At 50.0% G+C, this 17417-nt stretch overlaps 2 protein-coding genes across 2 annotated transcripts in view; one reads left to right on the top strand and one right to left on the bottom strand.

Annotated features, from left to right (window-relative positions):
* Positions 1-12502: 12502 nt before the first annotated feature.
* Positions 12503-13515, bottom strand: HRCT1 (histidine rich carboxyl terminus 1). The gene has a single exon (XM_019663275.1). It carries the CDS (start codon positions 13306-13308, stop codon positions 12979-12981), a length of 330 nt encoding a protein of 109 aa, XP_019518820.1. The 5' UTR covers positions 13309-13515; the 3' UTR covers positions 12503-12978.
* Positions 13516-16890: 3375 nt separating this feature from the next.
* LOC109393777 (olfactory receptor 13J1-like) overlaps positions 16891-17417 on the top strand; it is an 18285-nt gene continuing 17758 nt past the window's right edge. Inside the window, exon 1 of the mRNA XM_019663354.1 lies at positions 16891-17009. The gene's annotated coding sequence lies outside the window, so the exon portion shown is untranslated. The remainder of the gene's footprint in view (positions 17010-17417) is intronic.

Here is a 17417-nt window from a genome sequence, read left to right as displayed (position 1 = left end):
TGGCAAGACACGATGGCCCTTTTCTATGCCTTGGAACAAGTGGTTTCCTTTAAGGAAGTTACTTTTCCAGAAAACATGTTATTTCAGGGCCTCCTGATTCCAGAATCCAGCCTGACCCTGAGAGTAACACCACCCTAACGGCAGGCAGCAGTTAGAGCAGGGCAGGGGTCAGCCCCTCTGACAGCTGGGTTTTGAGGATCTTCCCTCTCTCAGACATCCCCTAGGCAAGGCCTGACAGGATTCTCATCTCCTCTGTTCAACCAGGGAAACTGAGGCCCAGCAAGTTAGTGGGGGGTGGGGCGCTAGGATAAAGCAGGGCAGAACAGATCAGGGTTCTCCCTGACCCTTGCCCTGATGTGGAACTGGGAGAGAAGCCCTGGGGGTGAGGAGGAGGTGGACCTGTCCTGTGCGTGGAGAAGCACAGCCTGTATCTGCAGTGTGAAGCCTTAGGTTGGCCTTGCAGGCTGGCTCAGGGCTGCGGTCTCTTAACCCAGAAGTCCAGCCCTCAACAGAAGTTTGTCTGGGGTGAGGCAAATGGGCTGCCCATTAGAACTGCATATGGCAGAGACCCCTTTCATCCTCAGTCAGAGATCCAGGTGGGGGCAGGTGTGAGCAAGGCTTTTGTCCAGGAAAACCCAGGGCAAATCAGCTCCCCGGTGCTCTGGCCTTCCCTTCATCCTGAAGATATGAAATGGGTCGGCTGAGCGTTTGCTTGATGCCAACCCATTTATGAAGAAAAGGATCTTATCTTTGCTCTGGGAGGTCGCTGGGGCAACAGCGCTGGGAAGGCCTTGGCCCAGAGCATCTCACAGCAGGCGGCTCAGGGCTCTCAGCAGTCAAATGAGGGTGATGAGCTGCTGGGTGTACTGACAGAGGAGATACAGAAAGCACAGTGCCTGTCACATAGTAGGAGTCCAAGAAAGAGGAACTAGTGATAGTAGGAGAGTGAACAAAGAGATTTGGAAACTGGCAGGCCTGAGTTCAGTGTGACTCCATCCCAGGTTTCCAGGGTGACCTTGAGCAGCCTCTTGCTGACACCAGATAAACACTCCTGGCTTTGCTAGCATTCTGGTGCCAGCCGGAAGTCTCCGTCCCTGCACTGCCACCTCCCTCTCTTGGAGACAGAGGAGTTTCTGGCGGGCCTGTTCCGGAGCCCCTCCCTCTTCTTACACAATGGGCTGCACTGGGCAGATGGGCAGGCGAACCTTGGGCCAATATACACCACAACATGCAACATACCACACAACATACACACGCACACACCACACCCACGTCCACATTTGCACCATATAACATACACACACATCACACACACACTCTCCACACTCACACACTCCACACACATAAAAAAAAAAGCAGGGCTGTAGGCGCTGATCACCCCATCTCTGAGTCAGCATCTCAGACTCTCCTTAAGCTCAGCCCCCTCCCAGACCCACCGCTGAGCACGTGCTCCTTCTTCACTGAGAAAACAGACCACCGGAAATGACACCCTCACCTCCCTTCTCCCTCTGACACCCATACGTGCAGCATTTATTATTTATCAATATCCCCAAGCATCCTTCCTGGCAGCATTCCCTAACCCCGGTCCCCATCCAGGCCTGACCCCTCTGACCCCTTCCTGTGCATTGGCTCCCAGACCACCCCAGCGACCTCTTCCGTGGGTCTCTTCCTTGCTCTTATACTCAGTGTCTCTGTCCAATTCTCCTCCTTCGGGCCTATACAGGCTCAACCTCTCCCCCTTATTAAAAATAATGATAATAAACTCTTCCTCAGTGTGGCAATGCCCCTCTGGCCATAATACATTGCTCTCCTTGCCTTCAAATTACTTTCAACTGTGACCTTCCTTTCCTCAGCTCCCACTGACTCCACTGCCCTTACACACACACACACACACACACACACACACACACACACACACACACTGTAGGGCTGCTCCCTTCACTCCACTCAAGCTGTTCTCACCAAGGTCATTGTCAACTGTCATGTTGCAAAACACAAAGTCTCTTCTCCATCCTCACATCACTGGCCCTCCTAAAGCTTTAACCAGTTGACCCATCTTGTCTGAGAACCACTCTCTCCCTCACAGGATTTCCAGATAAAATATAAGACACCCAGTTAAGTCTGAATCTCAGATAAATGACAGATAATGTTTTAATAAAAGTATGTTTCAAACATTGCATGGGACATAATTATACTAAAAATTATTTGTGGTGTATCTGAGATTTAAATTACCGTATTTCCCCATGTATAAGATGCTCCCATGTATAAGACGCACCTTAATTTGGGGGCCCAAAATTTGAAAAAAAATGTATTACATAAAGTTATTGAACTCAAGTTTTATTCATCATAAAATTCATACAACTCCTCATCACTGTCAAAACTCCCAACCATTAGTTTGTCCTCATCTGTGTCTGATGACAAATCACTGTCTTCATATATTGCCTCATCCTCAGTTCCATCTATGGCATTTGAAATGCCACACTTCCTAAATGACTTGACAACGATCTCAATCTTGATATTATCCCAGGATCTTTTCACCCAGGTACAAACTTCTCCTATAGTTGGTTTCTTCACTCTTCCTGCTGGTGTCAAATTGTCCCCAGAAGACTTCATCCATTGGTTCCATTCATCTCTCATGGCAGCTTTGAAGGGTTTGTTAATGCTGACATCAAGTGGTTGGAGCTGGGATGTCAAGCCTCCAGGTATGACAGTAAATTTTGTTTTTTGCTCTGCAGCAATCTTCTTTGTGTTTTTTGTTATGTGTGCCCTGAACTGATCAAACACCAATAGGGCAGGTTTGCGTAAGAGCCCACCTGGTCTCCTGCTCTAAACTTTGTCAAACCAGATCTTCATCCCATCCTGATCCATCCAACCCTTGTCATGAACATGGACAATCACTCCTCGAGGAATGTCTTCTTTTGGCATTATTTTGCATTTGAAAATCAGCATAGGAGGCAGCTTGGTTCTGTCGGCACAAGCTAGAACAACTGTATAATGGCTCTTTTCATGTCCACTTGTCTTCACAGTTACAGTTTTCACCCCCTTCTTATCAACAGTTCTGTTACTTGGGACATCAAATCAAAGGGGGACTTCGTTCATATTTGCAATCTGTCCCAACTCAAACTGATGTGTCTTCCGACATTGAATGACAAAACAATGAAATTCAAGGACCTTCGGCTCATAGCTTTCAGGCATCTTTTGGGCAAGTCTGGTGCATGTACGCATGCTTAGTCCATTCCGTTTCATGAACCTGAAGCACCAATTGTGTCCTCCTTCGAAGTCAGTAACTTCTTTTTCATCAGCAGTTCTTCTTGCCTTATGCTGAACCATCTTTGTGGACACAGGAATTCCAAATGCCCTTTGCTCTTCAATCCATATCTTCAATTCCCTCTCTAAATCTGGCCGTTTTGCTGACTTTCCTCTCATGGCCTTCTTCTGTCCTGGCATTTTCGGTAGGGTTTCTTCTTCTCATAGCAGTCTCGGATTGTTTCCTTAGTTGGAGGAGGATCAAACTTATGTTCAGCAGCATGATTTCCATTCACTTTTGCAATCTGGATCACTTTTAACTTGAATTCAGCACTGTACGAAAATCTTTTCTGAGCCATTTCTGGGCAGAACGTGGCAAAACGTAACCTACTGTAATATACTGGTAAAAGTGTGAAACAATGAGCGCAAAGACAAGAAGCACAAAAAAGCGGGAAATGCAAGTAAAAAAAATCTACAACCACTGTATAAGACGCCCCCAGCTTTTAGCCCCCCAATTTTTCAAAAAAAGTGTGTGTCTTATACATAGGGAAATACAGTAACTGAATGTCCTGTATTTTTATTTGTTAAATTTGGCAACCCTACTCCCTGCTTCTCTGCCCCATGAGCTCCCCACCTTCCTGTTCCTCCTCTAGTTGCTCCTCCTTTTGTCAGCCTGCTCCAGGGTGCTGGCCTTGATTGTCTTCCTTTCTCAAACTCCCTGTTCTCCTGGGACAGCTTCTCCCACCCTCACGTCCACCTCCACATAGGGCTGGCCTCACCCAGAGTCTCCAAGGACCTTCCCTCAAGCTCCCACTGCAGGAGCGCCGCTCCTCTATAGCAACAGCAGATTGCAATGCTGGTGTGGTGTGTGCTTGCAGAGACTGTACACGCCCAGCCCAACAAGTGAGGCGGCCTCTTAGCAGCCCTCAACACCTGTTGCCTGGAAATGTGCTGGTCAGATGTGGCAAGAAGAGCTTCCCTCTGGAGCCGGCTATTGTCCAGTCCTTCTCATGCTGAGTCAAGATGAATAGCTTACTCCCTGCCCCGACATGGTCTCGGAATCTCGGCTCATGCTGTTCCCTCTGTCTAGAACACCCTCTTCAAAATTCTGCTTGTTGAAGTGCCCTCTTTTCTTCAAGTACAGCTCAAGGGCCACTTCCTCCCAGGTTTCCCTGGGTTTCCTGGCACACCCTACCCCCAGCTCCTCAGAGTGTGATTTGCAGCCTTGTCTAAGTCATTGGGAGTTCACTGAGTGCTGGGACTATGTCTGGTTAACTCCCACAGTCCCTGGGAAGAGCCTGGTACACAGTCAATGCTCAGCCAGTGTTTATTGAATGGAAGAGTGAATGGCTGAATAAGAGAATGAGTGATGGAATGAATGAATAAATGCATGAGTAAGTGATGTGAATGAAAAAGCGAGTATGTAATAAACCTGACAAGTTTAGCGGGGGTTGGGGATGGGGCACATGGCAGGCCTGACAAGCTAAGTGACCAAAAGTAACCACACAGGATGGTCTAAACATAAAAATTCCTAACTGGGCAGGTCATAGCGGGTAGTCATGTCCCAGGCCTATAGCTTCCTCAGCAAAGGTCAATCTTTACCTTAAGTGAGCTCTGTTCACTGTTTTTATGAATCTAGGATAACATACCTTGGAAATGTCTGAGTAATTTCCTTTTCCAGGTCCATCAAAGACATAACTACAGGCACCAGAGCACAAGACCACAGAATCCCTCATTTTTATCTTGTTTCCCACATACCATCTCTATGTACTAATAAATGTTAATTATTAACTATCCTGTACCCACCAGTGAAAGAAGTATGTGTTTCTCTATTTTACTTTTAGTCCAGTCCTAGAGATTTCCCCACTTTGCTTTCTCCTGCCTTTTTAATCTACCACCAATGGATTTCATGTATTATATCTTCCTTACATTTTTTCCTTTGATTTTAAATGTATAAAGGAAACTGCAAAACTGCCATTCTCCAGAGCATTTTCTCAGTCCGTTGAGATTTTGCTTCCAGGCATGTCCTCAAAAATTTGGCTCAAATAAACGCTTATAAAACTTTTCTATAGGTTTAGATGTTTTTTCATGAACAGTGAGGAAGGCATACTCAATGAGTAAATGGAGTGGGTGGATGGATGGATGGATGGATGGATGGATGGATGGATGGATGGATGGATGGATGGATGGATGGAGAGTTGGGTGGATGGATAGGTGGGTGGATGGATAGGTGGATGGATGGGTGGATGGGTGGATGGATGGATGGATGGATGGATGGATGAGCAAGTGAGCAAATCCTGAGGAGACCTCAGGGCTTGACAGACTGCCCTGCAGAGTGAGGCCACATGCTCCCATCCCATTGCTTTGTTTTCAGAGTCTCTTGATTCCAGCCTACATACCTTTCCCTCCACTGACAAGGGAGGATGTGCCGCATGGTATAGGGGCAGAGCCCTGGGCCTGGGGTCCTGACACTTGGGTCCAGCTGAAGGGTGCCTGACCGGAGCAGAGCTGACTCTGCTTAAGGGCAGCGAGGCCCACTCTTTTCTTCCCTTCCAGATCTTACTCTGCTGTCTCTGCCCACCTGGAGTTCCCAAGCCCAGGTATTTCTTTGTGCCTGGATACACTCACCCACCTCTAACTAGCCTGGGTGCCTCTGAGAACGGGCCCCTACTGAGTTCCTGTGGAGATTCACCACCCAGGACCCCTTCAAGAAAGAACCTCAAGATCAGTCACAGCTGCAGAGCTGCTTTGCCTGAAGGCAAATCCTGGGGTTGCGGGTGGGGAGGGAGGCAGCAAGCACTCAAAGCCAAGCAAAGGTGGAGGGGATATCACAATTTAACTTCCTCCTCTATGCAATCCTGCTCCTTTCACCTTCCCCTCACAGACATTGATCCCTATAAAACTTTGCATCCCAAACTTTGTCTCAGTGTTCACCTTCAGAGAAGACAGCCTACAACAGTCCCCTTCGCTCAGTCTCCAGGTCCTCCCTGCAGCCAGTTCCCTTCTACATGTATCTATGAAGGCCTTGCTTGGCCTTCATAGATGACCAAGTGACCAAGACATGGCCTCCAGGAGCTCCCATCCCCGGGCTATGCCTCTCCCCTCCCAAGCTCACCTACTCCATCCCTTTCCATCAGCCTGTTTCCCTGTCCCCTTACCCCCTCTGCACCTCTGCAGCCCCGAGTCTCGCCCCCTGAGAGTCCTTCCTGTGGCAGCCACCTGGCCAGGGTGGCCTGTCTGTGCACCCTCAGAGGCCAGAGCCCCCCTCAACAGGCTGGTTCTGGGAGAGCCATCTATTCAGGGCTGAATGGAGACATATGATCCAGGAGACTCAGAATTTTGTACCCTTCAAACTATGCTCTAAACACAGCACAGCATTTATTTCGTGGGTACAGAGAAAACAGATTTTCTTTTAATAAAAGCTGAGCCTGTCTTTATTTGTGATGGAAACAAGAGCTTTGCTACATGCTCTCAATGTAACATAACATTTAACTTATCTGGAATTGTTTTTGAGTTCGCGGTTTTCTATCATTCCTGAGTGACGCAAGTCACTCACATTCTCTAAGAATAGAAGTGACCTGAGAGAATAGAATAATAAAGTCTCATTCAAACTATGTTTCAAAGTTTTCTTTCTGGTTTTTCTGTTAATAAAATATCTCATCCTTTCTGTAACTCTTATTTTCTCTTCTGTTTCCTTTTGTGGTTTTCCAGCCCTGCTTCTTACGAGGCCCATAAAAGGATATACATTTTCAATTATAAAATAAATCATTGAAGCAGGCCTTCGGTTTCAGAATTTCAGGGCTCATTTCAGGCAACTGGCAGAGGCAGCCTCAGTTGGGCTCTGTTGGATGCACACATACCAAGCAGCAAAAAGACTCAATTAGGGGGGCAGATAAGGAGTGGTTTGTAAAAATGTCCACTTGAGGGCACTGCTTCCTCTGGTGGCAATGGAACCAGTTTCCTAGGCATCCAGGGGTAACCTGAGTTAACCCGACCCTGTTTACTATAAATTCCTGTTCCCCGGTAGATCAGAAGGGCTGGCCCACCATGCAATCCAACACTGTTCGGTCATTCACGCTTCAAACATCTTCTAAGCCCCATCTTGTTGGTGGGGTCCAGCTGAGTTCTCACAGGTCACAGCTGACTCCCACCTGGTCCCAACACTCTGGATCTCCTACGCCCAAAGGCACAGCAATCAGGGACAGGACGGGACAGGGAGTTGGCTGGGTATAGGCAGGGAAGGACAGGAATGCCAGACTCAGAGGAGTGGGGCAGTCTTGCTGGGGGATGGGTGAGTCTAAGCCAGTAGCAAAGAAAATCCTAGGGGCCGTTAGGCCTCACATGAAAGTCCAGAAGTCCCGGGCACCTGCCGCTGGTTGTGCGTGACGACCTGGCCCTATGAAGAGAGAAGCCTCCTGGCGAAACGTGGCCACAGTGAAGCTGCGGCCTGGGCCCCCCTGAGGATCCTGGGCCCTTGAGTCACAGCTGAAGCAGCAGAGGACACAGGTGATGACCACAGTGACCACAAACAGCACTGCCACCACGCCCATCACTGCCATTTCCATGGCCCCGCGTGGCAGCTGACCCGCTCAGCAGCCTGGGTTGTGTCTAAGAGCCTTAACTCCCCATCCGAAACAGGGGGCTCTTGGTGGTGCCAGGTACCCTGCTCTTCCAGCCGCTCCCCCTGCAGTCTTCTGAGAAGATACTGGTCTTGAGGTCCTGGGTCGCGCTCCCGCTAGGTCGTTGGGCACCTTGCATGGGCTACTCTGACAGTTGGTCTCTGTCACTGTTTCTTAAGTCTGTGGTCAACTCCACTGGCAGCCTCTGGAAGAAACGCTGTCTTGAAGGATGTGAGCTCAAGACTCTCTGGACTCTGCGGAGCTGGGAGGAAGGGGCAGAAGGCTTTGCTCACAGGGAACCTTGCCAAGCCAACCCTCTGGTGACGCCTACGGATTTCAAGAGAGTTTGTGTGCCCAGACAAAAGACAAAACACTCCCCCTCGTAGGATCCAGGATGAGCCTGGGCTCCTCCCCTGGAGGAACCTTGGGCCAGTTCTTTAATAAGCCTATTTGCTGCCTCCTGAGAACCCGGCCCTGTGCTGGGGGCAGGGATACAGGTGGGGAGGTAACACCTTTGGGCAAGGTGAGGGGAGCACTGCAAGTTCACCGCTAGTGCCGTGGGGGCCTTCGGCAGGAGCAGGGGAGGAGGGCCTGTTTCATTTGGCCTCCTTTTCTGTATGGGTTTGGGAGAGTGCTGTTTAGATAAGGCCCGGATATCTGAGCACCTTCAGTGACATACAGTGGGGCTCCCTTGCCCTGCAGTTCCCAAGAATCCCTCTTCTGCGCCGGCCACCCCCTAGCCCTTCTTGTTGTCTACTCACGCCCACTGCTCACACTCAGATGCTGTGAAAACTTACCCTGGGTTCCCCCCCGGTGACAGCTCTGGCTGTTTGTAGTGCCGTGGACTCCTGACCTGGTGGCTGTCCCAGGAGCCAAGTCACGGCATGCCCATCCCTGGGTGATGCAGCCTTGGTGCTGCGTGGGACTGGGCTCCAAGATGTCTGAGTGGCTGTGAGCACTTCCTGAATTCCTTCCTCCAATTGTGAGTGAGGGCCCAGGACCTGCACAGCTGCCTGCTGCTCGCCGGCAGCGACTGCACGTACCCACCCCCCACAAACACCCATGAAATTTCAGCCCTGCCCCCTGCCAGGTTCTCCACTTAACTGGGTGGGGTGGGGGGCGAGCCAGGCCCAGACCACGGAGTAAGTCTGCCAGAAGGTGTTCCATCGTGACACTCACTTGGTCACAGCCAACACCTCCTGAGACCACCGCCACTTCCAGAAAGGAGACTGGGTTATTAGCCCCACTTTACCCAAACTCTGAGGAATGGCATAGTGAGAAACAATAATTCCAGACATGGGACACAGTCAGGCATTATCTCATAGAATCGATCCAACAACCCTGGATCGCTTTACAGATTCAGATACTGAGAGTCAGAGGTTACATGACCTGCCTGTGGCCTATTGCTAATGTGTAGTGATAACAATAGCACGGAATAGCCGAAGAGGGGCTTGCCAGCCTTTCTTTCTAGTTCAATGCTCTTTCCAGGTACCACAGGACCACAGAGCCATCACCACATTCTGCAGTTTTACTGATCAGAGTGCAAAGGCCCAGAGAGGGACAAGGGCTAGCCCAAAGTCACACAGCTCGGGTCCTTTTCAATTTCTCCAAGGCCCCAGTGAGCTTCTTTTAGTGCCAGCTTTAGGAAACTACTTACACACAGAATGGGAGCGTGACTATTGGGAGTATGATGCCCAGTAAATTCTCACTCTTCCCTTTTCCAAGATGATTGTACAGCCTGGGAGTGGGGCTCCCCCTCTGAGAGGGCAGAGGATGAGCATGGGACAAGCTAGGGCCACGACAGGGAGCTGGACACCTGGGATTATTTGTATTAACTGGGGCGACCAGAAACAGAGACAAGGAAACTTGAGGAGTCAATCTGTGGTGCTGGTGGTTTCAGGTTGAATTACCAAGATCAACTAGTCAATTCAGGAGATAGAGGGCACCAGGGGGACCAGGTTTCAAGCTGGGTTATTTATTCCTTTGACTTCTCATTTTCCTTTTCTTTGTGGGTGAATGGAGTTGGAGGCCACCTGTGGTAGGCATGTGTTATTCAGCATTTTTAAACTAGAATAAAAGACAATGGTTCAGCTCTCTTATCTTTTGCCTTGCATAGGTTTCCTTTTCTATTTCTGAAATTTGGGGACCCTTCTTTGATTCATCTGTAAAATGGGCCTTCTGGTCCATCCTCTAATAGGCATTCAGTATTTGAATTGAGGCTGTGTGGCATAAAGAGAGGGACTCTAGTTATATAGTGAGGATGCGCACAGTCTGCTTTGAAGGCTTTTAGGGGTCTTTATGGATGTCACACTGGCGGTCTGCAATGTAGAATAACCAACGTGGCATCTCAAGCCAGGACAAAAAGAGTAACTATGGATAAAGGTCAACAAAATTAGACACTTCCCCCACAGTACCCTCCTGTCTTAGTACCCTTGCCCCCAACCATCCCTCAACAGCCCCTTTCCATTTATCAGCATTATCAGGAGAGCTGGAAAAAAAAAACAAGACAGCCATCAACCTTTTGCACAACTCAGATAGGTTTGTCCTGAGTGGTTTTTCCAGGTATCTTTTCTTCATCTTGTGACTTTTGTAATCCTGTGAAACACAACCCCTACCCATGAGCCCCAGATGCAGAGGAGCTCCCCAAAATATCTGTCACTTAGATACATGAGTGTCCTCCCAGCAGCCGTCATTCTCATCAACTGATCAGAAAAAAAGGCCACATTCCATATATTCCACTTCTATTAACAAGGGAAGAGGTGACAGTAGACATTCTGAAACAAAGAAGATTCCAGTTCTCCCAGGGCTTCAGGCCACACTTAGGAAACGCAGGCCGACCAAGACTAACATGGAGCTCCGCAGAGACAAAAAGGAGGGGAGGTCCAGGCCAGCAGGCTACAGGCCTCCACCTGTTAAATGTTGCCTGCCTTTCAGACCACCCCCCTACCCCCAACACTGGGTAGATGGAGTAGGAGCACAAGCTCCCTCAGAGGCTCCAGGGGCCCAAAGACCTAACCCCACAGGGCCCTACTGCTCTACTTGGTGTCTCTTAGGCTCCAAACTCCTGGCAGTGGTTATTCTGATCATATTTACTTTTCCAGAGAGCATGAGTCTCCGATCTATAAGGGCAGGGTCCTTGAATCCTGCCATAAATCTCTGGGGAAAGATACAGTGTAGTCAGTGTTCCAAAAGAAATGTGTAAAATAATAATAATAATAATAATAATAATAATAATAACAACAACAACAACAACAACAATTGGAAACCCATAGGAGGGGGCAACAAGTTCTTGGACCAAAACAGAGAGGGTAAATGAAGTGCAAGGTGTTTTCTGGGGCTGATGACTAGAGCAGTGCAGATGGAACAAAAGAGCAAGCGGGTAGGCGGGAAGCCGGCCAGGGGCCTTGAGTAGCCAACCAAGAGGCAGACACTTTATCCCAAGGGCGATGAGAAACTTGGGCAGATGCTTCAGAAAGGGCCAGGGCTGAAGGTGAGCAGACTCGGAGGGGCTGTGACAGGAATCCAGGTTTGAAGATGAGGTAGGGTGGACATGAGAGCGAGGGGAGGGGAGGCGGATTTGAAGGACACTGCAGAGATAAAATCAACAACACATGGTGACTCATGGTCCACTTTCCCATTGCAGAAGTCTGTTGTGGCTGTCAGCGGTGAATTTGCTTCCCTCTTCCCCTCACAGACCCCAACCCCCACCCCAACCCAAGCACTGACAGAGAGTCTATCAGGAAATAGAAAAGAAACAGGACATTCTGTTCCAGTGAGTCAGCAGGCCCCCGACTTTCTGGCCTGTTCTCAAGCCCCTCCCCACCACCTCACCCAGCCCCCCAGATGCTCCCCCCTCCACTTCCCACCCCAGCTCACAGGCACAGGCTGCAGGCCTCGGAATAGGATTTCCTTCCTCCCTGTAGAATTCTGCCAGTTATCCCTGGGGCGGTTGAGAACATGCCCCCAGGGTTTGGCAAGAAGGAGTCTATGTTATCTGTTCCATTTTAGGGAAGAGGAAACTGAGACCCAAGGAGGCAAGCACTCACCAAGACCACTCAGCACCACATCCCCCAGTTTAAGAACCCGTCCCTCCCTCCAAACCCAATTGCCACACACAGGAACCATGGAGGCAGGCTAGCTGGAGACTCAAGGCTTGGATAAGAAACCCTGACCCAGTTACCAAGGAAACATTGAATTCAACCCAGCCCACAGAGTGGGGTTTCTGCCAGTCCCAGAGTTCAGTCTGCACTGGAGATGAGCTGGAAAGAACACTGAGGTCAAGTCCTGAAAGCCAGCCTCAGAGGCCTTACCTCTCCCTTTCTGAGACCCGGACTGTTTCATAGAAGCCCAGAACACCCCTAGTACACAGAGAGCCCTCTCTGGACAGAGCTGCACGCAAACCCTAAATCCTCCCTCAGAGCTCAGGCCCCATGCCCTTCTCACCCATTATCCACGGAGCACTGCAGAGCCCACCCAGTTTCCCCCACTGCACAGCCAGCCCTCAAGCCCCAAGCAGAAGCCACCACTTTACACACTCACTTCTCGTCAGAGTAGGAGGTCCCAGAGCAATGCATACAGGAGCCTGGCAGCTCCCTCTCCCCGACTTGAGTTGTAATCAAGAGCCTCTTCACAAAAGCTTCTTAGAGGTTTTTTATTTTCTTGCATTAAGGCACCAGTAAATTGTGCAGCCTCATACTACCTTCTCCAAATGAAAGGGCATTGCTGGGGTCCCTCCCATCTACTCCCCACCAGAGGCTTGAGGAAGTCAGAAGAGGAGCACTTCAGAGAGAGCATGGGCCATCTTTCATGCATCGGCATACATCGGTGCACTTCTGGTGCCCTCTGGGAGTTAACAGTCCCAAGGTGGTGCCCATCCCCAAAGGACCACCCCTGCTCTCACCCCCCTCACCCTCCAGTGCACGCTGGGCCATCCCAGGTGTTCCTCTGTCCTTTGCCTCTGTGGTTCACTGGGGCACCGTATGCTAATGAAGCCCAAGCAGGACCCAAGCAGAGCACCCAGTGTTCACCACAGAGAGGTGACCTTCTGCAGAGGAACACGGGGTCCATTCGTCCTGGAGATGGTAGGGCAGGCGGCGGTTGCCATCCACAGGCATCAACGGTGGCCTCGGTGGGCATGGAGGTGGGCTTGGTGGTGGCGATGGTGGTGCAGGTGGTGGTGTTGGAGGCCTGCATGGTGCATGTGAGACACATGGCCAGGAAGATGGGGATGGTGAAAGCGTCCCAGGTGGCCCCGGCCTGGGAAGAGCCAAGGCTGGATCCGCCGGACTCGGTTTCTCCTTCCAGCCTGATGGTTTCTCTCCACGTCATTGTCCCACTGCCCACCATGTAGGCAGGTGGCGAGCAGAAGCAGCAGTAGCAGAACGGCCACAGCAGTGCCTGCGATCAAGCCCACGAGAGTCGTGCTCCCCAGGAGGCCTAGCATCGGGGAGCTGGACAGTCCCCTCGCTCTGTGGCTCCCGCTGCTTCCTCCCCTTCAGCGGCCTCTGCTCAGCCCTCCCAGTCACTGGACTTTGTTGTCTCAGCTCCTGCAGGCTGGAAAGCAGCCAGGGAATGTGGACAGAGCCTCTTTGGGCGGGAGTTGCTGGCCAAGGGCGAGGCCAGCCAACTGTTAACTCTGAGGAGGCCGAGGGAAGGCTGGGTGGGAACAGAGGCCTGCCAGGGGGTGCTGTGGAGGAAAGAGCCCTGAGGCTGGAGATAAGCGGTCTAGGTCCCCATCCCTGCCTTCTGGCCAAGTAACCTGGCCAGCCCCTTCCTTTGCCTGGGCCTCAGCTCCCTCCTCTTTTAGAGACAGTACAGCACAGTGATTAAGAATGTGGGTTCTGGAACCACACGATTCACTATCTCTGTGACTATGCACAAGTTACTTAACCTCTCTGTGTCTTAGTTTCCTCATCTGTAAAATGGCTAATAAGAGTATCTTCCCTCATAGGGTTTTTATTTATTTAGTTAGTTTTTTAAAGATTTTATTGGGGAAATGAAGGAGGGGAGCAGCGTTGGGGAATCAGGCAAGGGGAACAGATAAGTTGCTGTTGTTTTGTTCTTCAGTCTAGTTGTGGAGGACGTCACTTGGCTGGCCCATGTTGGTATTATCATTGTGCTCTTCCCAGGTGAGGCAGTCACTCGCTGGCCATTGGACGGTCGCTCACAAAAGCTCACACCAGCTGCCGGCCAGCCCCACTGCAGCCTACACCATCGCCATCGCCGTCGCCAGCGACTCATGGCAGCCCAGCTCCAGGTCGAGCTGTTGTTCACCATCTTAGCTGTAGAGGGTGCAGTGTCACTGGTCCTAATGTGGGATCCAAACTGGGCCCCTGCTGCTCAGAGCTGGCATCCGAAGCCAACTCCTAACCAATGCGCCACTTGGCCGGCCCCCTCATAGGGTTTTCTGAGGATTCAAGGAGTTAAGATTTATAAAGCACTTAAAACAGTTGCTGACATATGTTTGCCATCAATATTATTGTAGTGGAGTTTGGCCTAGATGACCTGGGAGACCGTGTCAGCTGAAAGTCTGTGGCTCCCTGTCCTGCAAAGTCCTCAAAGGCCACAAAGTCCTCTGGGACTGAGTCAGGTTATGTCAAACAAAACCATCCCACACTTCAGGAGCTCTGTAAGGTACCGAGGGTAGATTTTCATCATTCAGGGAATCTGAACAACTGTCTCTAGGTCCTCAGCCCCACCGGCTTTGGGAGCCAAGATGGTTTGGTTGTTAGCCCATGGCTGCAGGAGGCAGGAAAGAGGCCACTGAGCTCAGAGATGCTAAGCCCCAGTCCCAGCCTCCTGGTTCCCAGTTCAACAGTCTTGACTGGCCATAAACTGCAGACTCCTTGCTCTGTCCCATCCTCCCCGCCTGGTGGAAAATTTACAAAGCAAGCAGGACCTGAACAGTCGCAGACTTCTGTCCCTCTCCTAGACCCAAACCACTCTGTTCATCCTAGACAAGCACTTGTCCATTTCATTCACACGTCTCAGGGACGGGAGCCCACTGTTTCCCTGGGCAGCCCTTTCTGCAGTGGCTTGTTAGGCTGTTCTCACAGCTGTGCCTCATGCAGGGCCTCCCCAAAGCTGCCGTTCTGCACCTGCACCCCAGAGACCACTGGTCCCCAAGGGCACTCCCCGCTGAGTCCCCCACCCTTTCCTCTCTGCTCCTTTCTGGGTGTATGCTCATCTCCCTGCCACCTGGAGGAATGCCAGCTGGCAAGGCTGGCTTCATGTGGGCTTGGGCAAGCCCCTCCCCTGATCAAGGCTGTTTCTTCCTCTGGAAAAGTGTCAAGGCAAGAGGTGACCTCCAGGGACCTTCCCTCTCTGCCCTCGATGGGAGGTGAGCTCTCTCAGGGAGGCCTCAAACCCTTAGTGAAAGCCTTCTCTGGATGAAAATGCCAAACATTCTTTCAACCAAATTGGGCTCAGGGGACAGCAGGCCTAATGAATCCTGGGGCTTTCGCCTTCCCAGGAGAAGCCACTTGAACTTTTAATGATGCTGGAGTGAGAACTTCCTCCTACCGCCTTCTGGGGCCCTGAGAGCCCAGCTGCTTTCCCCAGGGGCCTGTTAAGGAAGGAAGTTCTGCTAGGAGGGGGAGGAAATTTGTCCTTCTTCAGAGCTCCAAAAAGACTCCCATGCCACACCAGCCACTGGAGAGGGCAGGGCCCTGAAACCTGCAGACTTGTAGGACTCGAGTCAGCACAAAGGCCTCTCAGCATCACCCAGACCCAGACCTCAATGAGAGCTGGGGAAACTCAGGCCAGAGAAGGGAAGGGACTTGCCTAAGATCCCCAGCTTTGTGGGCCACTCTATCTAGCAGGCAATCAAAACAGCACTATTCCTGGAGTGAGAGGGTTTCCAGAAAGTCTGAGGTCAGCTGGGTACCTTCCACAGAGATAAGAGGGAGGAGCATATATAGACATGGATGATTCTGGGGAGGAGGGGATTAGGGGAGAGACCACCACCCCTCCCCTCACACACACATACACATGCTATTTATTTTCTTAGGTGCAAGGTCACTCCCTACCTGAACAGAAGATAGCATCCCAAGCTGGACATGTTATTAGGTACTTTGGGCTCTCAAGGAAGGTGTTGAGACTTCGGAAGTAACTGAGACCTTCTTGGAGGCCTGACTGGACATAGGGTTTGCAGGACTGATGACTTTAGAGAAACCCATGGCTGTGTCTAGGGATCCCCTTCCTCAGAAAAGCTGCCCTGTGGTGCTGTTGTCGTTTCTCCCATAGGGTTGTGTCTTTACACACGCCATAAGCAACCTTCCTAACATGGCTGATGGGTCAGCCTTTTGGAGTTCCTATCATTTAGCTTCATGCCCATAATTTCCAGGGTGCACAGCCTTATGTATCTATACACTTATAAACCAACATTGTTCTGTGAGCAAACTCATGCACCATGAATGATGTGCACACACACTCATGCACACATGCACAAGTGCCTACAAGTTCCACACAATCTCACACACTTGTGCTTGTGCCAGCTGCAAGTGGTTCTTGGTTGTCCCATGATAGCAACCCTTGTTTTTACTAATTGGTGGCACCACCTAGTGGTCACACTGTAAAGAAATCAGTTTTGTATTCTGATCTGTCCAAAGTTATAGCACCCTCATTTTTGTCTATAGATCATAGTTTGAACCCATGCAATTAACTCCTCTTTGTTTCAAATTCTGGTCCAGAACTTTAAGGCATTTATACATGTGTAGATGGAACCAGACTGATGGATGTATTGACTAAAGAAGTTTCAGCCCTGGGAGGTGATGGAGGGTCAGCCTCCCTAAGCCCTATGATACATGGCCAGGACTAGGAATAAGGGTGAGGTGGGCACAGACAGGAAACAAGCCTGGGAACTGCACAAGTGTCTGCTCACAGAGCAGTTGGCCAAGGCTCTGCCCATATTTGGGTTTGCACAGAAAAGCAGGGGCATTGGCCAGCAGGTTCCTAACCTGGGCTCTCATGCCAGTTAGATAAGGGAGACACTCCCTCAGCTAACCTTGGGCTTCCTCGGCAAATACTGAAAAGAAGCTGTCCAGCACAACAGAAAATCTCTCTCCTCTTCTCAAGAGCTCTCCCTGCCCTAATCAAGGCCAACTGGACCTCCCAATCTAGAAAACGAAAAGCATAAACGATCAGGTTAGTTCTTTTTCTTTCTCCATTGCCCAGAATCAACATGCTTGGAAATGATTTGCATAATCTTTTATACAACCATTTCAAATTCCAAACCTAAACAAACATAGATCTAGGTCCCTCTGTAAAGTGAACAAATAGAGAAAAATTACTAGACATATGAAAAATGACATGAGGTATTATATCTTTATTACCAGGGTTACTAGAATCTGAAACAACTGAGAAATAGTAAAATCCCCAAATTTATATTCTAAATAATATTCCAAAGGTCAATTCATACATGAATTTGGGGAAATAGGCAAAACAGAAAATTTACTTTAGATTAAAAACCAAATTAGGAAAGACTGCTTGGAGAACCCTCCCCATAACGCTGAGAAAAAATAATAATAATAATAATAATAACAACAACAACAA

This window comes from Hipposideros armiger, unplaced genomic scaffold, assembly GCF_001890085.2.
Source record: "Hipposideros armiger isolate ML-2016 unplaced genomic scaffold, ASM189008v1 scaffold_388, whole genome shotgun sequence".
Taxonomy (NCBI): Eukaryota; Metazoa; Chordata; class Mammalia; order Chiroptera; family Hipposideridae; genus Hipposideros; species Hipposideros armiger.
The sequence above is the reverse complement of the archived record's forward strand: the minus strand, read 5'-3'. Positions and strand labels throughout refer to the sequence as shown.

Excerpts from the sequence above, each read along its gene's own strand:
- HRCT1 (XM_019663275.1), bottom strand. The coding sequence starts at position 13,308 with ATGCTAGGCCTCCTGGGGAGCACGACTCTCGTGGGCTTGATCGCAGGC.